The sequence below is a fragment of the Amia ocellicauda genome, chromosome 15 (assembly GCF_036373705.1).
Source record: "Amia ocellicauda isolate fAmiCal2 chromosome 15, fAmiCal2.hap1, whole genome shotgun sequence".
NCBI lineage: Eukaryota > Metazoa > Chordata > Actinopteri > Amiiformes > Amiidae > Amia > Amia ocellicauda.
The window spans coordinates 2,975,118-2,999,606 of record NC_089864.1 but is presented as its reverse complement, the minus strand read 5'-3'; the positions used below and the strand labels follow the sequence as shown (position 1 = coordinate 2,999,606).

Below are 24,489 nucleotides of genomic sequence, written 5' to 3'. Positions count from 1 at the left end.
ACACGCAGGTTTAAATAGCAGAACCTCACACTCGCACAGAGAGAGCACTGAGTCAGAGAGATAAACAGGCAGAGCTGCACTGACAGAGAGAGAGAGAGTGTAGAGCTACAGATGAACAGATAGACAGACCCAAAGCACAGAATTAGGGAGACGTTGTTTTAAGCCACATCCTAAACAGGTAAGGATTTATAATTGTTATTACTGAATTGTCAATTACTCCTGCACACTGATTAGGTATAGATGACAGCTGTGTTCAAGGAGTGGTTTTGTTCAGCAATGTGTTGCTGCTGTTTATATTCTTGAATTATAAAGTTAAACTGTCTAATCAATTATTTCTGCTGTGTCCTTAATTATAATATTTTTGCGGATAAATATGAAATAACAGTGTAAAATGCTTTTTGAGAATCTGGGGTTAGGTACATAAAAAGATTGTTTTTGCGTTTGCTTGCCTGTTCTTTTATGATAATTTCCTTGTACTGTAAAACAATGACAAATATGTTTATGTATTTCTATGTCTTTATATGTGTTTTATTGCAGTAGAACAATCACAAGTATTGTATGTGTGTTTATATTTGTGTATATATGTAATCACCATGAAGTCCACACATTTTGTCTGCTAGACAAAGGCCTCGGCCAAATCAAAACCTTGACCTACAGAGTCATCTCTGTATTTATTGTCAGAAAGTATGTCTTACGCCTCCTCTTTGTTTCCCATTCCTGAACAACAAACCCCACAGTCAACACAGGCAGTTGGAAAGATGATCAGGTAGAATGATTATAAAGGATTTATGAAACTGAAAACAAATCAATTGTGTTGCTTACAATGACGTATCTTTTCTGTGTTGAACAAGGAAAATGCCTCAGTATGGAAATTATGCAAAGACTATCTCATCTCTGCACACAGAATGGAAACATGCTGGATACTACCTGGCTTAGCTGTCACTCAAAATAGCCCTGTCTAATCCACACTGACTGTGTCCAGTGCAGTAAAAGCACTGCTTAATATGAGCAACCTGTGTGGCCAGTTTATTAGAACCACTTTTAGATATAAACACACTATCTCACATCAGGACATCAGAGTATAAGGCTGTCGGACTACTCTCACAATTACCAGAAAACTTTACCAAGCATCTGTGGTGTGAACAGTACAAATCTGAGGTGATACAGTGGGGGAAAAAGTATTTGATCCCCTGCTGATTTTGTACGTTTGCCCACTGACAAAGAAATGATCAGTCTATAATTTTAATAGTAGGTGTATTTTATCAGTGAGAGACAGAATAACAACAAAAAATTCAGAAAAATGCATTTCAAGAAAGTCATAAATTGATTTGCATGTTAATGAGGGAAATAAGTATTTGACCCCTTCGACTTAGTACTTGGTGGCAAAATCCTTGTTGGCAATCAGAGAGGTCAGACGTTTCTTGTAGTTGGCCACCAGGTTTGCACACATCTCAGGAGGGATTTTGCCCCACTCCTCTTTGCAGATCCTCTCCAAGTCATTAAGGTTTCGAGGCTGACGTTTGGCAACTCGAACCTTCAGCTCCTCCACAGATTTTCTATGGGATTAAGGTCTGGAGACTGGCTAGGCCACTCCAGGACCTTAATGTGCTTCTTCTTGAGCCACTCCTTTGTTGCCTTGGCTGTGTGTTTTGGGTCATTGTCATGCTGGAATACCCATCCACGACCCATTTTCAATGCCCTGGCTGAGGGAAGGAGGTTCTCACCCAAGGTTTGACGGTACATGGCCCCGTCCATTGTCCCTTTGATGCGGTGCAGTTGTCCTGTCCCCTTAGCAGAAAAACACCCCCAAAGCATAATGTTTCCACCTCCATGTTCGATGGTGGGGATGGTGTTCTTGGGGTCATTCCTCCTCCTCCACACACGGCGAGTTGAGTTGATGCCAAAGAGCTTGATTTTGGTCAAGATCCTCCCATGTAGTTCTGGGCTGATTCCTCACCGTTCTCATGATCTGAGAGCCAGAAATCTTGCTGATTGATAGGGGATCAAATACTTATTTCCCTCATTAACATGCAAATGCAAATGCATTTTTCTGGATTTGTTTGCTGTTATTCTGTCTCTCACTGTTAAAATATACCTACCATTAAAATTATAGACTGATCATTTCTTTGTCAGTGGGCAAACATACAAAATCAGCAGGGGATCAATAGTTTTTTCCCTCACTGTAAATACATTAAACGTATCAGTTCCCAAAGTGTAGAAGAGGTGAACTTTGTCCATCATCTCATCTTTGGTGACACCAGGTGGAGAGACTTGTTGTTTATAACAGCAATTTCTGGATCTTCTCAGTATTGACTTTTACACTAAACCTGTCCTGCCCTGCTTGCACACACACAATCCCAGCTCCCGTCCTGCCAGTGAGCACTAACCCATCTCTCTCTGCATTTGCAGACTGACAGGCCACAGTCATGGAGTGGAGGGTGTTTCTCATCCTGTTCTCAGGTCAGTGTCCCCTGTGATCCTGACTGTGTCTGACACACAATCTGACAGGAACAGCCCTGATCACACCACCTCACACTGTTGGTCCAGAATTGGCCCAACATCACCCACTACAGTGACAGGACTTCAGCCCTGAGCCAGTGTCCTTCTGCTGACTGGATCAAGTCTCTCAGCAGCAACACTGACCAGCAACACTGTCACACAGCCAGGACTCCACAGCACCAGCACAGCTACACCCACAACTAGAGACCCCGAATCAGCACTGACTTACTCTCCACACTGACTCACCAGCATTGCTGTAGGACACTCAGTGATATCCAACATTACAACACTAAAGACACAAGAGGACACATTGATCTCCCAGTTTCCTACAAACCCACTGTCAGCCCCTGCTGGCCCCACAGCTGCTGGGACCCTGTGTGCCTCTGCTCTGAGTGACAGTCTGTGTGTGTTTTGTTGTGTGTTTCCAGGGCTCTGCAGTCTCTCCTCATGTCTTGCTCATACGTTTGTCTTTGTGAACAAACCCCTGGGCTGGACTGATGCACAACAATACTGCAGAGAGAAACACACTGACCTGGCCACCGTTGACAATGCCGAAGAACTGGACAGACTGCTCAACAATGCAGACAGCGCTTATAAAGGCCAGGCCTGGATAGGACTGTATTTTGAGTTGAACAGCTGGCAGTGGTCCCTGACAGACACTGATTTCTACAGAGAGGGGAAGTCTGAGTATCGCAACTGGGGCACAGATCAACCTGATAACTGGGGTGGCAGTGAGTACTGTACAGAAATGTTCCCTTATGGTAGCTGGTTTGATTTTCCTTGCACAATAAGCCGTCCCTTCATTTGCTATCAAGGTAAGCACCTATGTCTTTTTCACATTATTACCAGTAACTAGTGCCCTGTCAAGGCTTGGCTTTTGTGTTCTTCTCTGCGTTGCTAGTGGAAGAGGGATCAAAATCTGATGGATGATAGCAGGTTCCTGTTGTCTCTAGTTGTTGCCTACAGATTACAGCAGTTGGAGTTTTACCACATGGGGACAATTAAAATATGCCTGATTTCTATTATATGTTTTGCATTGTCTGTTAGTGTAATCATCTGGAGCTGCATATTTATAAGCATGACATGCCTATTCATTGTTTTTATTGAGTCCAGCTTTAGATGGCCATTCAAGGGTTTTTCTTTATTCTGCTCTTGGGCCCTTGATCTATAAATAGGGTCTTTTTTGGTACTTGGCCGTTTAACCTGTATTTCGTTAATCTAGCCCCAAGAGACCGATATAGGGTCCTCTTGAAGACATGAATTCAGCAATCCTAAATCATCCCATTGTGGTACCTAAATATTCTCAATTGATCTATTTGATAAATTTAACCACATCAGCACACAGGTTAACGAGGTGATGTGCCTGGCTACTGACAGTTATTTAATGATGCAACTGTTTTATACAGACAGTGCATCAAGAAATGAACATGTTCACTGGCAACACACACATTTTTTTAAGAGGTGAAAAGTACTGAAATGAGAAAATCACAGCAGCATACTGTACATGCTGCCTCCATGCGGCACCGTGCGTTCACTGAATGGTACAGAGCAGCCAGCTATACACATTGCGAGGTGCAGGGAGCAGATCATGCACCACCACGTAACATGGGAGCAGTTGTCACCTATTAGCACAGCTAATGCTAAAAACTGTGTGGGGCTAGCAACAGGCCGTAGGGGAGAACAGCAAACTCGAACGCTTGGCCCTCGTAAGTGAAGCAAAGGAACCCCGTGTACCTGCGCAATAGGGATGTTAAAGTAAGCGACTTTCATGTCCACCGTAATGAACCAGTCACCGGGTTTGATGGCCTGGGACATCGTCCGCAGGTTGAGCGTGCCGAAGCGCAACACCCTGAGGTAGCGGTTCAGGTGTCTCCAATCCAAGATAGGGCAGAAACTGCCATTTTCCTTGGGTACTAGGAAGTGTGGGGATTAGAATCCCCCGTGCTGCCCCAGTGGGAGCGCTTTGCAAATTGCTTGCTTCTCCAAGAGAACAGCGATATCAATGCAAAGTGCCACATACTGCAACGGGTCCCTCTCTTGGGTCCACACCACGCAGAAGGGGGGTGGACAGGCCTGAAACTACAGGGAGTAGGCAACTGTTGCTGGGAGGTGTATGGGTGGGCCAGAGACTGTTGGAATGTCACAGGGCCGAAGTGCAGGAGGGGAAGGGGCGGAGGTCCGCCAGCCATCCTCCTGACGCATGCCATGCCGGACCACTGGGGGCAAGGACCTAAGGCCACCCGAGTCTGGGACTCCAGGAGGTCCAAGAGGTCCGGGAGGTCCAGGAGGTCTGGTAGCAGCGGGAGGGTGTGGGTTGCCACGGCCGGTGCTCCTTCTCGAACCTCTAGCATGGGGGGGTGGGGTCAGAGGACCAGGGGATCTGCAAGCAGTCCACAGCCCTCTGGATCACCACCCAAAACTCATGTTCCTGACTTACTGGAGCCGGGGGAGTGTTGTTGCTCAATGGGGTGGGGGGGGGGCGAGGCCGGTTCCCCCTCCATGAGCTCCACCTCCGAATTTAAGCCTGCGTGCAGGCTTAGCAATAGGCAGTCCTCCTCCCAAATTACCTGTCCATAGACAGGGCAGAGAGGCTCCCCTCAGAGTCCAGTGGCACATGGGCCAGCGGTGGAGACTTGAGATGTGGGGGGGTAGGGCCTGGGCTGCAGTTTGCGCTGCCTGCGCAGACAGGAGGGCGCAGATGTGGTCCATCCTGCTATTCAAGGCAAGGATGGCCTCATCTTGCTCTCTGTCCATGGAGCCTGACCTCCATCGCGGCAGGGAGAGGGCTAGCAACAACTCAGAAGAGGGTGAGGGGGCCCATGGACATCGCTCCACCACACTTCCCTGTCGCTGACATCCCCACGGTGCGCAGCTGCCATGGGGGGAGCAGCTGCCGAGGCAGGTGCGGTCACGGCAACGGGCGCAGCAGCAGACAAGAGGAGAAGCTGGCGTGTTAGGCATGGTTGTCTCCAAAGCTACATGTCAGGAGGAGGAGACGGAGGGGTTAGGGGAGAGGCAGAGGTCCAGAGCCACCGAACCCTTACCGTCACTCGCCGGAGTGGGAGATTACCTGGCATGACTGCGATTGCGGAAATTGAGGCTGGGGCTCCAGGTGCACCGTGGCAGATCCAGAAGTTGCGGTCAATTCGCACACGCTGTCGGTGCCCAGACAGATGGGGCAAAGGACCTCACCACTCCAGGCGTCAAGGTGCGTCGGCCACAAGCAGCGCAATGGCAGGGGCAAGAGGAGCTCATCGCTGAGCGCACACCCGCGTGACCAGGGAAATGTGCAGCGGAGGCGCCGGTCAGTGTTTGTACAAGGCAGAACACAACTGAAATGCTGCCTAGTGCGATCGCCGCTGTAAGTGTGTCTCCACTTTTTAACGTTTATGGACATGGGAGCACTGCAACACCAATCAGAAGCAACCCTGTTGTTGCCGGACAGAACACTGTATATTCCAAACACCATGTGCAGGATACAAGTGCCGCGTAGGCCTGTAGGCTTAACCATATCATGTTTACTGGGGTTTCTGGGGACACCAGTAGATGCGGGGTCCAGGATTCTGTGGGGGAGAGGGTAGTAGGCCACCAGCCAAAGCGGGGCCTAGAACCAAAGCTGCATCCATGGATGGTGGAGCACAGTAGAGCTCGATCCCAGCAAGCTGAGAAAGCAAGATCTCCTACAGCCGCAGCTGCAGGCTGTAGTGCGGGTACAAGCCGGCGGAGGAGCACCTCAAGCGTGTGAGATCTCTTACGAAAGACCGAGGCTTAGGCCGGGCAGCTGGGCCTTGGATTTTACTGCCGCTGCTAGCACTCCTGCTGTAGAGGAAAAAGCCCTGTGGACAAAAAACACAGCATCAGATAATATATGGTACTATTTTAACACGATCATTATTATTAAATGCTCTATATGTGAACCGAAACTGGAACTGAAAGCACAGCTGAAGCTCCGGTGCGCAGATGGACAGGATCGACATTAGCTATAAATATAACTAATAAGACACACAATAGAGACAGAGATGTAGCGAAACAGTGGTGAACAACACTATTAGTGAAGCCAGCCAGCCCGGCAAAAGAGGATGAACCTGCGTGGACGTCACCTTTTACGCTAACAGGAAGTGGAAGGGACCTGTTCTGAGTGACGTGCGCAGGGGCCAATGGCAGCTTTGATAGAGTGATGTTTTCGATCGGGTTCCTACGGAAGTGCACAAAAACCCCTCCCCCTTGGACTTAAAACGTGTTGCTACATCAACACTCGTAATCACAACCAGCTTAGAACCATCTTGCAATGACACGTTGCAAAATGTATTTAATAACAACAATGTAACCTGTTACTTATATTTCAACAGTAATTATCATCTTCACTTTTGCAATTAGTGCTGAATAACAAAAGATATAAAAATAACTAGGTGTTGCTGCACTAGCATAACTCCTATTTTGTTCTTGTTTTATAAGATGCATAACTCATATACTTGTAAATGCATGTATTAATTTAGTTTTCTTAATATTTCGTATCACTCATTTCCATCTCTACAGGCTGCCTCATAATATGTCTGATTCACTGCAACTAGCATTAAAAAAAAGGACTCAAAAATTTCTCAAAAATGTTTCCAAAACAAAAGACATCAAGGGTAACTCTGCTTCTTTAAAGTTAAATAATTATATATTAAGCTGAAATATCATGAAAAAATATGTTTTAGGGCTTTCAAACTCTTTACATCTGTTTTGTTTCAGGATCGAGGAATCCATGCAGACTATCACTTGTTTTCCCTGAGAGCACTCCATGTCGGAGATGTGCACCACCTTGAGGAATTTACCAAAAATACAACCCTTTTGCTTTGAATACCCTAATATGAATTTTATTAAATTCATGGGGGTTACACAAACATTATTTGATTTGATTAATAATCATTTTACTTAATGTCATGCGACGACTCTGCTTCCCCACTCAATTTTGTCATGGCACGCCACTGGGAAATACATATTGTAGCACTCGGGGGGTTTTGCAAGAGATGAGCCCGACTCATATTTCAGGATGTAACAAAAAATAAAGTCCCATTTATTTTTCAATTAATTCACAACTTCTTACATGCCCTGTACACACCATTACACAGTCACACTCTCCCCTTCCTTCCACTTCCTTTCTTCCTTATTCCATCTCTACACTCCACCCACCACACCGCCTACCCATTAACTTCTACAGTGTGGTGGCATGCTACAATATGTTTATCCTGTGTTTTCATAATTATTACGTAATTTACTCAAGTATTTGGCATTGACCCTGTCCATCTTTGTCATTTCTTCTTTCACTTCAAGTGAACGGGTGCTTTTGGAATCTCTTGGAGACAGCTAAAAGCAAGCGAAGTGTGCTCTTTCGTGTTTCTACAGATTAAACTAACAGAGTTGGATCAAGAATACGTTTTCATTTTACTTCTCCAAGGTGGTAAATTGTGCAGTAGTACAGTCTCACATTTAGAGCAGGCTTTGTCTCATCTATAGAGTGATTAATGGCTTCTTATATACAATTTTTTCAGAACTTCTAACAAAAGAAAGAGAGCGTCTGAGAGTGCTAGCAGCTGCTGCTTCCATGCATGGAGCAGCTTCCTGAGCTCTGACTCGTCCAACGTTCGACCACAGACTCTCCAAACATCTCAACGTCAACACTAAAGCCTTAACATTGACAGCCCCACATCGACACCCTTCGACATCGACAACACATTGACCACATCCCCGATGCTGGTGACTTTGAAACCAGCCATCCCCACAGGTGTGAGCAGCACACTCCTGGATAGGATCTACTGTGAGGAACTTGGGGAGGCAATTCTTCCACAAGACCTCACATTTCTAGAGAGTCTTCTACAGAGAGACATACAGACATCATCTCTCCCCTCTGATGAAGCCTAAAGGGGCATTTCACCATCGCACATGGTGCGAGGTGAAGCTCCCCTCCGATGACGGGCATGACCTGTGCATCAGGTGCCCGTCAGAAGCTCTTGGGAGAAAGGGACTACAACCACTGCGCAGAATGCGCAGAGAGTGACCAGATGCAGGAGGGCAGGGAACCCCTCCCAAGCTTCCAGGACATCAGCTGGCAGCTATGGGCACCCGCACTGTCACTGAGGCAAAGCTGTCCATCAGAAACATCTTCAGTGTCTAGCTCAAGGGGCTCCCCAGCCAGACAATGGTCAGCTTCCCCTTCGCCTCCACGCGATAGATGGAAAGACGGGCATATTCTCACCGGTGAACAGACGGTCTCGCTCACTCCAACACGCCTCCCCCAGCTATGACTACCCCAGACACACTCTGCCAAGGTGTACACCACCACGTCAGTGTCTGCCAAGGAGGACACGGGAGGCTCTATTCCATCGGGCAAGGAAAGAGGAGGCTGACTTCAAGGCCACACTCATAAAGCAGATGGGGGAAATAATCACATCCAGTGGGAAACCCCACCATTACCATAGGCGAGCTTGAATCGATGACTCAGTGCCCCCTGTGGTTCTCAATAAAAGCAGAAGGGGGCCCCCTGGGCATGGACGCCCTTGCTCATCCATGGCCTCAGGAACTGCTATATGCCACTTCGTCCAATGACAATGGAGAGGATTCACCAGGAAAGAGCCCCACCTGGTTGCCCCCTGGTGGCCAACACAGTTATGGTTTGCAACACTGATGCAGATGCTCAGTGTAGACCACTTGCAGCTTCCCCTATACAAGTACTTGCTGAGCCAAGCAGACAGACTCCTATGGCACATCTCAGCACAACACAGTTGCAGTTGTATGTCTTGCCCATGAAAGGCTCCATCAAATGTCACTGGGACTGCCAAATAGCATTGTGGAGATGCTGCAATCGGCCAGAGCCCCCTCTTCCAGAGCTCAATATACATATAAGAGGTCTGCCTTCCAAAACTGGTGCCTAGCCAGACATGGGGATCCAGTGTTGTGCCCCATGATGACTACACTGTGCTTCCTGCAACAGTTGCTAGAGGAAGGGAAATATGCATCCACTCTGAAGGTCCATCTGGCTGTTATCTCAGCTTGCCAGGATAAGATTGACAATGTCTCCCCAGGAGCCCACTTCCTGGTGACACAATTCCTGAAGGGAGTGAGGCGACTGTGACCTCCATTGAAAGACACAATTCCAGCCTGGGACTTGGAATTGGTTCTAGGGGCTTAGCGGAGCTCCCTTTGAGCCCATTTCCACAACAGAACTCCGCTTTCTATCACCTTCCATTTAACGATAACTTTGGCAAGAAGAATCTGTTAACTTCACACTTTGTCAGTGGCTAAGACCTGTTTGATTTTCTCAGGAAGCAATGAAAAGGTCACGCTGAGGACATACCCGGCCTTCCTGGCCACGGTTGAATACACAATGCTATCTGGGAGTCAGCCTTTCACATTAATCAGCCTATTGTCCTGGAGTCATTTCACCCCCTTCCACGTGTCGGATGAGGACCACAGACTACACACACTCTGTCCGATCAGGGCCTTGAAGTGTTATATGAAAAGGACTGTGCACTTTCGTAGCGCCGATCAACTTTTTGTCTGCTATGGGTCTACCACTATAGTGTGGGCTGTGACTGAAAAAAACAACTGGCTCACTGTGTGTCGGACACTTTCAGTCTCACCTATGAACATGCAAATGTCCCAGATGCCCGAGCACATCTCTGCACACTCCCCAAGGGGACAGAACATGTCATGGACTCTCTTTCATGGCGCTTTACTGGAGGACCTGTGAAACAATGCAACCTGTACTGGTCGACAAACTTTGACATGGTTTTACCACCTGAATGTTCCAGACAAGGTGTGCCCTTCCCTGGGCACTCAGGAACTGCAGATGGCTCGCCCTCAGGCACCATGAGGCTCTGCTCCTCTTGCCATGGATGGGACTGGGCTTGAATCAGTGGTCCAGACTTTGTGAAAGCTATGACATTGTCATCCCATTCAGCAATGGCTGTCGTTCAATTTGAAAAGGAATGGTAGGTTATTATCATAACGCGGTTCCCTGAAAAAGAAAGACAGTCGTTACCTTAAGGGGTCACCAGACGACCTTCATGATGAAGAAATTGCAGTCAGCAGCTGTCAGAAGGAGACTCCTCCTGCCAGCAGGGCCCCTATAGGTCAGCTTTGGTACAAGATTTCACATGATTCAGAAGGCTCTTCCTATTCGTTAATGGCTGTCTTTCTTTTTCAGGGAACCAGGGTTATGATAATAACCTAACGGTTTAAAGACAACAAACTATACACTTGTGGAGGGTTGAATATCTTTATTGGCTTCAGAATGTTGTGTCCTGGTTGAATAAAACATGTTCCCTTTTTGCAGTCATCTGGGCTGGGCTGGGTATTTTGGATGGAAACCGAAAAATCTCTGCATATTATTTTTCCACCTGTATTATTATTATTATTATTATTATTATTATTATTATTATTATTATTATTATTATTACCACTCATTGTGCCTTAATTTGGGATTCAACAATAACAACTCTGTGCTCTATGCATTATTATAACACATTTTCATAATATACTTTTTCTTGTCTTGTCTTGATCAGGTTCTACATATTAGTCAGTTTTTCAGTAAAATTCTGAAAGTTTTCCGTTTGTGGCACAAGTGCTGCACACCTCTTATTACCATGCTTACCCTGTATGTATTCATTCCTCTGGAGCAGCTTTATTGGTAGAGTACAGCCTTCTGTTCAATTGCAGCTCTCAGGTGGGCTGTAAGACATTACTGAGGAAATGATTGCAAACAATTTAAGGTTGCAATTCGTGTGTCTGGCATCATCAGAGACAAATCTAGATGCACTGCTAAGGTCCACATCAAATGTGTTTAAACTTTGCACAATGCCCTGGGACACTGATGAGTACTTGTGTGAGGGCAGATTGTGAGAGTTTCTGAGATGTTGAGTTTTGATAAATGTGCACCAAAGATTAATTGCAGGTTGTTTGAAGTGTGTTACATTCATGTACAGCAGCAGCAGAAGAAGAAACCTGATTGGGCATTGTAGGATGAGATGTTGATTTGTTGTGCTTTCTGTCACTTCCATTTAATAAATTCAGCACAAGATGCTCTGAACCAGCAGTTCTACAGCTCTAGTTCTACTCCTGTGATCACACACTGAGAAACACACGGTACAGTCTGAACCAGCTGAGCTTTGTCTTTACAGAGACCAGTAATGCCACACTGAGATACGTCCTGATTAACCAAGGAAAGAGCTGGACAGAGGCGCAGAGATTCTGTAGAGAGAATTACACAGACCTGGTCAGTGTGAGGAAGCAGAGTGAGAATGAGGAGGTAACAAAAGCAGCCAATGGGCAGACTGTGTGGATTGGTCTGTTCATTGATCCCTGGAAGTGGTCAGACCAGAGGAGCTCCTCATTCCGCAACTGGTACTCAGGCGAACCCAACAATGGAGCAGGAAATGAGTTCTGTGGTGCAGTGTTCCTACAAGTGGAAACGCCAGGGACATGGAATGATGCTCCTTGTGATTACAGTTACCCGTTCTTCTGTTACCATGGTGAGTTGACCCTGGCTTTCCTGGGTTAGAAAGGCTGGCTGAGTTGCCTGTGTTCTGTGCGAATATGCAACAAATTACATAATCCTCCCACCCAAACATTTTTTACAATTTTCTGCTTTTCCTGTTGCTGGTGGTGAACATGGGGCTGGGCTGGCAGTGCATGGGCACATGTTTCTCCTTACTGTAAGTGTGCTGCACTGCAGTTTTGAGAATGTTTGCGCATATTGGAAATTCAGGCCCCAGGTCTTGCACCAGAGCTCCCCAGACAATAGAAACCCAACAGCCCCTCACCGAGCCCAACACCTCCTATGTAAACAACACTGAGCCCCTCCCATCCTGGACAACTTCATATTATTTCACCATTGAACCAGTAACAAAACATTATACAAACAATAACAATCATTCATATCTAACACATCATTATATCACTTTATACTATATATAGTCTAGGGCTAGAGTGCTCTGTAATTTTTAAACAACATTCAGTACTAATCCAGCTTCCACTCAATATTACCACATCCCTGACTGCGTACAAGAGACACACATTCCCACCTGGACACCAGTCCACATACACATAGCACAAACTGCCTGCAACTCCAACCAGCCTGAGGGAAGAGAAACTTCCAAAACACCAAACCTTTCATTGCCTAATATTTGTTCTATTAATAATTAACAAGCTTAAAATATTAGTATCAATACTACCATATTAATGAAATTTTAAAGTTCGGGAGGACAGCCTCCCGCCTTCTTAAGCAGAAGTAATCTGACAAAAAAGTACTTTGCCAGCATTCGCATTCCTCGCTTTGCATCCTTCCTCCAACCTCCACATCACCCATGCACCAGCTCCTTGAATCATTCCATCTAGGGCTTCCGATGGCCTCATCCTCATGGCCAAGTTAGCATTCCCTTAGTCAAGCGAGTGCAGGCCCAACTAAACTCTATTTACCTTCTGCATCTATTGGGGTTGCCCAAACTCCTGAACTCGCTCGTTTCATGTCTTTGTTCATGGTTTCATTCTCTGCAATGATGCTACCTTCTCTGGGCCTGTGCCCTTACTTAGTGCACCTGAACGTCCCACACGCCCTCCTGCCAAACAACCCATATTTCCCATTCCTTGTTTAATTTGCCCGACACTAACCAACTCTCAGACACATACATATACAATTTATTTGCCTCCAAATAATCCTGTTTAATCATAGTTTATTGAAACCATCCTTAGCAGGTATGTAATTAATTTAAGGGATATTTGTTACATTAGAGTGTATACACGTGCTATATAATTTAAGCAGTGGTAGTATTCTTATAATGGCAAATAATTGCCTTATTATCTGTTCCCACGGTGCAGACTATGGTCAGCACATAGTAGAGAGGGCTGTGGGTGTGTGACTGTGAGGGTGTGTGCTGTTCTGATTAATCAGTTGGTCTCCACAGAGAACAGAGAAGTAATGAAGCTGCATTTCCTGGGAAAACGTGGTGTGAACCCCAACCCACCTGCAGTGAGAGAGAGACTCTTAGAGCAGGTGAGTGACAACCTGGCTGTGGCCCTGAGTGCTGAGGACCAGATGACCCTGTGTCTGTGAGAGAGGGAGGGAGGGAGGAAGAGTGTGGAGACACATGGCTACAGGGCTTTATTACAATATTAATTTATCATTTTCATCATTAAATAATCACACCACAGCTCTGCTCCAGTCATGTGCTGCTGTTGTGTTTTCAGATCAAGAGCGAATGGATCAGACTGGGTCTGCCAGAGGACACCACACTGCGCTGGAGAGAGCAGCCAGATGGGCATGTTTTCCACCAGGAGGAGGGAGGAGGAGAGACACTGGAGCCCCAGTGCTAATGTGCTGCCCAGCTGAGACAATAACAGCAGTCTCCACAAGCAGGCTGGGAAAATGCAGAGACCAGCTGTTTCTAAACTGGGAGCTTCATACAGCAGTTGTCCCATTAAATTAGAAGCCTTTATTAGAATCCATTATTCATTTCTAAATGGCAACAGTTGCTTTTGTATTCTTGTATCCCCCCCTGCATAAGAATATGAAAATACATTATAAAACAATGTAAATACATCCCTGTCAATTTACCCCTTACATAATTTGTCCCAATCATACGTTCTCCACAAATGAGCATTTGTAACCTTGAGTTCATTAACTTTTCCTCATTAATTTCTCATTAATTTTTAGGAAAATAATTAATTTAATCAATTTTGGAATAAGGCTGTAACATAACAAAATGTGGAGTGAAGCGCTGTGAATACTTTCCAGATGCACTGTATTATAGATCAATATAACATATAACATATGTACACAAACTCCACTAGTTCAGTCATTTACAACAAATTAGGACAGTTGGCTGCGGGAGTCAGCAACTTTGAACGTTTCTTACTGAAGCTGGTATCTCCACTTGCACAGTGGTTAAGGAACAGCACTATGGGCCGGAGGTTGTGGGTTTCATTCCAGATGTGGGGATGTTACTTCTTACGTAGATATATTTCTAAACCATTACTTGATTCATCACTTTACACTCACCTAAAGGATTATTAGGAACACCTGTTCAATTTCTCATTAATGCAATTATCTAACCAACCAATCACATGGCAGTTGCTTCAATGCATTTAGGGGTGTGGTCCTGGTCAAGACAATCTCCTGAACTCCAAACTGAATGTCTGAATGGGAAAGAAAGGTGATTTAAGCAATTTTGAGCGTGGCATGGTTGTTGGTGCCAGACGGGCCGGTCTGAGTATTTCACAATCTGCTCAGTTACTGGGATTTTCACGCACAACCATTTCTAGGGTTTACAAAGAATGGTGTGAAAAGGGAAAAACATCCAGTATGCGGCAGTCCTGTGGGCGAAAATGCCTTGTTGATGCTAAAGGTCAGAGGAGAATGGGCTGACTGATTCAAGCTGATAGAAGAGCAACTTTGACTGAAATAAGCACTCGTTACAACCGAGGTATGCAGCAAAGCATTTGTGAAGCCACAACACGTACAACTTTGAGGCGGATGGGCTTCAACAGCAGAAGACCCCACCGGGTACCACTCATCTCCACTACAAATAGGAAAAAGAGGCTACAATTTGCACAAGCTCACCAAAATTGGACAGTTGAAGACTGGAAAAATGTTGCCTGGTCTGATGAGTCTCGATTTCTGTTGAGACATTCAGATGGTAGAGTCAGAATTTGGCGTAAACAGAATGAGAACATGGATCCATCATGCCTTGTTACCACTGTGCAGGCTGGTGGTGGTGGTTGTGTAATGGTGTGGGGGATGTTTTCTTGGCACACTTTAGGCCCCTTAGTGCCAATTGGGCATCGTTTAAATGCCACGGCCTACCTGAGCATTGTTTCTGACCATGTCCATCCCTTTATGACCACCATGTACCCATCCTCTGATGGCTACTTCAAGCAGGATAATGCACCATGTCACAAAGGTCGAATCATTTCAAATTGGTTTCTTGAACATGACAATGAGTTCACTGTACTAAACTGGCCCCCACAGTCACCAGATCTCAACCCAATAGAGCATCTTTGGGATGTGGTGGAACGGGAGCTTCGTGCCCTGGATGTGCATCCCACAAATCTCCATCAACTGCAAGATGTTATCCTATCAATATGGGCCAACATTTCTAAAGAATGCTTTCAGCACCTTGTTGAATCAATGCCTCGTAGAATTAAGGCAGTTCTGAAGGCGAAAGGGGGTCAAACACAGTATTAGTATGGTGTTCCTAATAATCCTTTAGGTGAGTGTATATTAAAATGAATAACTTTGGAAAAGTGAAACCAGAATGTTTTATTTTTTCATTACTACATTTTGTCCTGGAGTTAAACAGAATCAGAGTAGAACAAACAATTAGTATTCACCTTAGTAAAGTCTAGCACTGTTTAATTAATTTACTCTTTACCCCATTACACAAATATGAAATGGTTTAACAGCTATATTTTTTCTTAATCTCATTACAGAAGTTCCTAATTTAGTAACCCCCCCTCTTATTATGGGCAAGGTCTAGGCTATGAAATGCTTTACAACAATTGCAGTATTCCATTATTTACACAACCAATTGCAATAACCTCACTAACAATACAAGCAAATATAGAAGAGAATGTGCCATCAATTGGACAACTCCTTATACCTTGACACTTTTTATTTTTGCTTACAGACACTGTGTACTGTATAGCTGTACAGATACTGCACACAAGGCTTTAATACCTGTGTGTAAAAATACATTTTTTCAACAAAATATTGTACTGCTACTGTATTTAATAAGTAGTTTTCTATGTGAGAATATTCAGTTCATTCATTAATTCTGCTGTTCATCACAGAATTGTGAAATGGGTGATCTGAAGGAGCTATTGATGTAATGCTATATCTGTATTATTTTGATGCAGGTATTTGAATCTGAGTCTTGTTAACATGATTTTGAAAGCAATCATTATATTTATTTATGCATTCATGTTGTTGCTCAGTACAGTCACTATATTGTCATTGACCTGCTGATTGAAATGCCACACAGTCTCTGCCACAGGCTGATCTCACACCACTGTTTCACACCCCACTGTGTGGACAATCATTAACTGTGAACCAGCACTGAGCTCCCTGTGCCCATAGAAACCCATCAGGCAGCAACCTCTGATCCTCAGCCTCCAATCAGAATTCTCACAGCACAGCGCTAAACATGAAGCTCCAGTGTGGAGCCTGATCTCACAGCCACCCAAACCCACTGTCAGCCCCCACTGGCCCCACAGCTGCTGGGCCCCTGTGTGCCTCTGCTCTGAGTGACAGTCTGTGTGTGTTGTGTTGTGTTTCAAGGGCTCTGCAGCCTCTCCTCATGTCTCGCTCGTCAGTATGTCTTTGTGAACACATCCCTGGGCTGGACTGACACACAACAATACTGCCGAGAGAAATACACTGACCTGGCCTCCATTGTCAATGCAGAAGAACTGGACAGACTGCTCAACAGTACAGACAGGGCTTATATAGGCCGGGCCTGGATAGGACTGTACAGGGGAGACAGAAGTCTGTGGCGCTGGTCCCTGGGAGACAGTAATTTCTGCAATGAGGAGGACTCTGAGTATCGCCACAGGAAAGAAGGGAAAACAGATGATGTTGATAAAAACTGTACGGTGAAGATGAATTATGGCAACTGGGATACTGAGTCTTGCATTGAAAAACATGATTTCATTTGCTATCAAAGTCAGCAGTATTGTTCATTTTCACTTTGAAAAACGTAATTTAAACTTAAACACACACAGAAATGGTGGACAATACTGACTTTAGTGAGACACTATCAGGAACTGGATTTGCTCCTTGTTTCCATTAGATAAAAGAAGCACAAAACCCTTTAATAAAACCATTCCAGTGCTCTTGTCTTGCATAAACTCTTAAAGCTGAAAAGCAATGGTAGTACGGCACCACAGCTTCCCTCCAGTCTCTTCCAATCTGCTGGAATCAAGTTTAGAATATTCCTTAATCACACGTTTACTAATTAACAGTATACATTAGTGTATGATCATTATTAGAAGTAGTAATAGTTGTAGTATTATTTATTTATTTGAAGTCAGCATTACCCTTGGGGGGTTACAGTAATCAGCAACAAACACTGCTAACAAAATATTAAATAAAAGGGCAATTAAGATGAGTCCTATATGAGTCCTAATTAAATGTTTAAAAACAACAAAACACTACAATAGTTAAACAATATTGTTTGCGGTGGCATCAGTGCAGACAGAATTACTCATAGTAGAGCAGGAGTAAAATAAAAATAGAAAATACTTATATAATAATAAAGTAATACGGCTGTATTTTTGAGCAGGGTGGTGTGTGGTGTGGTGTTGTATATATTATAATACCTGATCTACAGCTACAGATGAAAAGAGTTGTGAAACTATTAAAGGGAAAACTACTTTAGGCCAAGCATGCACATGGAAACACTCTGCACACACTTAGAACATGGAATCACAATTAAGGACATTAAGAATGTGTAAATGTGTAAGTGTACTACTTACATACTTTAAGGATACTCAAGTGTACTTATAGTGTATGTATTTTTATTTCTCAAGCTGGGCTGAAAACCAGTGAAAACCGGTGAAGAAAGCAGCGAAGGGGCAGGTTGTGTGGATCGGTCTGTTCAGGGATCGCTGGAAGTGGTCAGACCAGAGAAGCTCCTCATTCTGCAACTGGTTCTGGGTGAGCGGGGAGCCCCTCTGCTACAGTAACTTTGCTCCAGGCTTTGACAGCAAGTGTTCATGTGACCAAGCTAGAGCCCTGGCTGTGGCAGGAGGCAACTGGACCGCCCTGCCCTACTCTCAACTTCATCTGCTACAGAGGTGAGTCACACAGCAGAGAAGGCAGTGTTGGTGGGTGATCAGTTTAGCCAGTGTAAAGCATGCACTGAGAAGAGTCTCAATCACAGCACAGCACAGCACAGCACAGCACAGCACAACAACCATGCAAATAAAAGAAAATGCCCATTTGTAACCGCATTATACTATACAATCAGTTAATTAACCACATTGTCCTGTTAAAGGAGATAACTATTTGTATGAGCACTTCTATATATATACATAGGTGGCTTTCCCAGCTCTATGTCTCTCTCAGCCACACTGTGTTGTATTGCAGGTCCTCCCAGTGGCTAGTGAAGTTTGACATCCAGATCTCTCCACTAATCTGCTGGTCTTCTCGAGACGAACACAGGGGTGACGCATCTGAATGGATGCTGCTTCCTGGAGTCAGACATCTTTTTGGTTGGAGTGAAGATCTCTCTCTCCCTCTCTTTTTCCTCCTTACTCTGTGTGACCTGTATCAATATTTTCTGTCACAATCGTACTGTAAGTATGCTCCAGGATCTCATCATTCACAGTCAGAAACTGACCCAGATGGTATGTGAACAGAGGGAGTCACTCAGAGAGGAAGGAAGGTTGGCATTTGATCAGTCACTGGGCTCAGATTTTAACTTTGTATTCAGTGTTGGGATATATAACTCAAATATTATTTTATTCATAGGTAACATATAGAGGCCTTCAATTATATCAGTTTGTTTGTAATACTTCTGTATTTGTATTTGTGTATTTGTGATTTGAAGCTGTGGTGTTAAAGTGTACTGTATTGCCCTGTTCACTCTCTCTCTCTGTTGACAAATAAAGTATGCAAAAGGATTTCTATGTTCATAATCTGTTGTACACACTGATGGTAAAAGTCTACCACTGATACAGTGGCTCTATCAGTCACCAGAGACTAACAGCGTGACAGACAGTGCCGTATCAGACTATCCCTGTGAGAATCCGCCTCAGTCTAACGACTCTTTCCCAGCGCTGGTCGTTCTTATCTACAGCACACACAGACAGGGACTGGGCCGTTGCTCACGTTCACTGAGCAAATCCCCATTGGCATGAAAATGACTGGTATCCCTCCAATCAGACACAGGCTTCAGCATCACGGTCTTAACAAAGTTAAAAGCCAGAATCAAGACACACAGCATCTCACCATGAAAGCAAATATTCGGTTGTAAAATCCAGCGCCACCACTGTATCTCTGCAGCGTGTCAGCGGTGTGTGTTGTTGAGGCTCCGTACTCTCAGCCCTTTCGAGGGAGTCTTATTTACCCCTAAGAACTAGCCACACTAGTGTCAATTACACACCCATTCTCCAGTTCACCAGGCCAGTGCACTGAATATGGCCTCAGGCCACTGACCGGATTTTCCCCCATTGGCTTGATCTGACAGGGGTCATCATGCTCTTCTGGCCCACTGAATGAGATACATTGTAGTATTCAATACGGGAGTTCAATCTAACATTGCTGTCACTGTCCCACTCACATGATTTAGTTAGAAAATCTAAAACTGTTTACATAGATCAGCCAGAACATTATGACCACCTGCCTAATATTGTGTAGGTCCCCGTTTTGCTGCCAAGACCAGTCAAGGCATGGACTCCACTAGCCCTCTGAAGGTGTGCTGTGGTATCTGGCAGCAGATCCTTTAAGTCCTGTAAGTTGCAAGGTGGGGCCTCCAGGATTGGACTTGTGTGGCCAGCACATCCCATAGATGCTCGAGTGGATTGAGATGTGGGGAATTTCGAGGCCAAGTCAACACCTTGAACTCGTGATTCATCAAACCAGGCCACCTGCTTCTATTGCTCCGTGGTCCAGTTCTGATGCTCACGTACCCATTGTAGGCGCTTTCGGCAGTGGACAAGGGTCAGCATGGGCACCCTGACTTGTCTGCGGCTACGCAGCCCCATAAGCAACAAACTGCGATGCACTGTGTCCTGAAACCTTTCTATCAGAACCAGCATTCACTTTTTCAGCAATTTGAGCTGCAGTAGCTCGTCTGTTAGATCCGAACACACGGGCCAGCCTTTGCTTCCCATGTGCATCAATGAGCCTTGGCCGCCCATGACTCTGTCGCCGGTTCACCGCTTTTCCTTCCTTGGACCACTTTTGATAGGTACTGACCACTGCAGACCAGGAACACCCCACAAGAGCTGCAGTTTTGGAGATGCTCTGACCCAGTTGTCTAGCCATCACAATTTGGCCTTGGTCAAAATCGCTCAGATCCTAATGCTTGCCCATTTTTCCTGCTTCTAACACAACAACTTTGAGGGAAAAAAAATCACTTGCTGCCTAATATATCCCACCCACGGACAGGTGCCATGATAACGAGATTATCAGTGTTATTCACTTCACCTGTAAGAGGTCATAATGTTATGGCTGATCAGTGTATATGAAGAAAACTGAGTAACAAAGGAAACAGGATCCCAAACTGTACTGTACTGTATGAACCGTAATTATACTGTAAGTCACCCTGGATAACGGTGTCTGCTAAGAAATCAAGTAATAATAATAATTGTTATTTATTATTTCCCCCCAAATACCATGTGCAGTTTGTAACAGAACATTTTCATAAAGTATAAAAATATAGTAAAGATTTAGAAAAGGGGTAGTTGAAAAGTTTTGGGATCTCTGGGACTGCTCTCACCTGGTTCTTCTCCTCTTCGACCGGTCCTACCAAGTGACATGGCGAGGCTCCTCATCCACCCCCCAACCTCTCCTCACAGGTGTTCCCCAAGGCTCCGTCCTGGGCCTGCTCCTGTTCTCTCTCTACACTCGCTCCCTGGGCCCCCTCATCGCTTCCCATGGCTTCTCCTACCACTCCTACGCTGATGATGCCCAGATCTTCCTGTCTTTTCCCTCTTCTGACCCTCTCATCCCCTCACGCATCTCTTCCTGCTTGTCTGCCATTTCTGCCTGGATGCACTCGCAGCACCTCAAGCTCAACCTCTCCAAATCAGATCTTCTCTTTTCCCCCCACTCTTCCTCACCCTCTGCTGACCTCCCCATCTCGATCCCCTTGGAATCCACCACACTCTCTCCTTCTTCTTCCGCTAAAAATCTAGGAGTCACCCTCGATCCTGCGCTCTCCTTCTCCCAGCACATCACCACGCTGACGCTCACCTGCAGATTCTTCCTGAGCAACATACGCCGGATCCGTCCCTTCCTCACCGACTACTCAACTCAGCTACTCGTCCAGTCACTGGTCCTGTCCCGCCTGGACTACTGCAACTCCCTCCTGGCCGGCCTGCCTGAATCCACTGCCCACCGCTCCAGCTCATCCAGAACTCTGCGGCTCGTCTGGTGTCTCTCTGCCACGATTCACACACGCTACTCCACTGCTCCGCTCCCTCCACTGGCTCCCGATAGCGACACGCATCCAGTTCAAGACTTTGACCCTCACCTACCGCTGTCTTGACCACACTGCACCAAGCTACCTTCAGTCACTCGTCTCTCCATACATCCCCTCCAGACCACTGCGCTCCTCCAGTGCCAGAAGGCTAACTCTGCCTCCTCTCCACTCTCCTCCCTCCAGAGCCGCTCCTTCTCATCCCTGAACCCTAAGTGGTGGAACGACCTGCCCACCGAAGTCAAAACCGCAGAGTCCTTGACCTCATTCCGGCGCTTACTCAAGACGCATCTCTTCCGACAGCACTTGTAATATTAGTCCTCTATCCCTGCTAGATAGCACTTCAGCTTATTATGCTCCTCGCGTTCTTGATTGTTCTCCTCCTTGCTCCCTTTCCCGTAGCCCTCGTCTGTAACCCGACATCTTGACAGCACTTAGCTTTCACCGTCCAGGATGTAGGAAGTCTCTTACTGTACTTGTGTAAATTGTATATTGGAATCTGTAAAATTTATTTTGAATTGCCTAGTACTTAACTGTATATTTGGACTTATGTTGTAAGTCGGCCTGGATAAGGGCGTCTGCCAAGAAATAAAAATAAAAATAATAATAATAATATGCAGAACCCGTACTAATCGCAGACCTGTACACTAGCTATTAAATAGAATTATAGTATATTTAACAAGATATAAATTAGAAAAATACTGTCGTACATCACGTTTAACAAACAATATAATAATTGCATACACACGCATATATACATATAAAAGGAACACTAAAAGGAAAAGACTCAGACAGCGGGATCTGTTTATGTACACAGCGCTTGGCAATATTTAACAAAATACTCGTGTCTAAAGAAAATACTACAAACAAGAAAAAATATATTCTAAGATTAATATGTATATTTAGCGTATACTCACATACAATTCTTGCTAAAGCAACAATGTTTCTGGCTGTTTCTACGATGCCCATGTAAACAATTAGTGTTCTATTCTACAGAATGTAAGATGCACTTTGATCTTATACAGGCAGTGCTTTCCAACCAATCAGAAATTATCCCTCGCTGCTCAGGGAAGACGTTTACAAATGTAACAAATACGCCACTAGGTGGCAGAAAATCCAAACATAAAACGAACTTAAAGTAAAGCCAGAACAGTCCCCTTCTAAAGTAATACCGTTTGGCTGCACCTCAGCGTGGCCGTGCCGTGCCGGGGGGTTTCCACTGGGGCTCAGCTGCACCTCCGCCTGTGCTGGACTGGTTTCAGGAGCGCAGTTTCTATATCGTATCGGCTGAGTCCCACACGGGTCCGGGCAGTACTGTGACGTCATGACGCAGCACGTCTGCATTCTGACACTGTAACTACAGTGATGGCGGCCGCTCTGATGTGAGAGATGCGCTAGAAACTTTCACAAGAAGGACGATGTGTGTTTACCTTGGGAAACGATTCATCTGGAGCAGATATTAATGCACGGTGCAAAAGTGCCACACAGGATTAGTTGCTTGGAGCAGAAAGACATTTAAGTGTTTGAAAAGATCGCGAAAATCCTGCCGGAGAAAGGACTGCAGTACAGTGTGCCCTGACCACTTCGTCCTGGATTTAAATTAAATGTCCCGATGTCTTGTAAATGATTTACGGTCATACTGTAAATTTCATGATATATAGACATAAGCAGAGCTGTAGGCTGTTCATTTGAGCACCAGGAAGACCCGCTGCAGTGATGCTCAGTGTTCATGTCAGGGAGTATTCACTGTGCGCTGCATGCTTACATAGGGCTCTGTATCAAATATAATCTGATAAAACACAAACAGGTCCCCCGCCTGTGTGTCGGTGCAGCTTCACTTCATCACGTCTGACTGAGGAAAATGTATACGCGCAAAGAAGCGTTTTATTTGGTCCATTAGCGACATTAAACCTCGTGGCATTTGTGGGGATTTTAGCAGCTTTTATTGTATCTTTGTTTTTAGTTTTGTGGCCAATAGGACGAGACACGCCTATTTTAACCAATACAAATCCAGACTCCCATAAAACAGCTTCAACCATAATAATGCAATTTACTAGAAAGGGCGTTTCTATCTCTCACATCGTTTTTTAAAAAATATTACTTGATTAGAAAGTTTGCGCTATTAATCCAAATCGTCCATCAGAAATCCTCCCGGGTGTAAAATCGCACTTGCAGTCTTTACTCCGTGAAATAGAAGGGTATAAAACATACAATACAATTAAACATAATAAAAATACATACAATCTGACAGTCCAAAAGAAAATACCAAAAGCATCGTGTCTTAACCAAACGAATTAACAATACAAAAACAGCAATAACTTCAAACTGGGCATGTGTCAAATAGATTATGCTAATTGTATTACAATATACAGTATTTCAAAGCCTTCTTTAAAAAAAAGAAACATCACATTTGTCACTTATTTCCACAACATTTAAAACATGTGTTATGCTGCATGTACAATATATAATGATGAAACATACTTATTTGACTCTAGGCAAAGCTGTGGTTAAGCCTTGCCTATTCTAACAATTAATCTTCTCATGAACGAGCCCATGTTAATGTTGATTTTAATTTCCATACGGTTACACAGAGACGCCAGTAACGCCCTTTCTAATAAACTGCACCATTATTGGCTGAAGCCGTTTTATGTGAGTCTGGAGTTTTATTGGTTAAAAAGGCGTGTCTGCGCCTATTGGCTAGAAGGACTGAAGTGGGTTGGGAACAGATCATGATTGACAGCTGGTCTGTTCGTCTGGAAGTTCAATTGGTTTGTCTGGAAGTTGGTCTGTTCGTCTATTTATATGAATG

At 44.9% G+C, this 24,489-nt stretch overlaps 1 protein-coding gene across 1 annotated transcript; it reads left to right on the top strand.

Annotated features, from left to right (window-relative positions):
• Positions 1-14,292, top strand: LOC136771485 (C-type mannose receptor 2-like). The gene is made up of 6 exons (XM_066723822.1): positions 1-178; positions 2,410-2,460; positions 2,928-3,314; positions 11,661-12,011; positions 13,443-13,531; positions 13,726-14,292. The coding sequence occupies exons 2-6, from the start codon at positions 2,427-2,429 to the stop codon at positions 13,849-13,851; spliced, it is 987 nt and encodes a 328-aa protein (XP_066579919.1). The 5' UTR covers positions 1-178; positions 2,410-2,426; the 3' UTR covers positions 13,852-14,292.
• Positions 14,293-24,489: the final 10,197 nt, after the last annotated feature.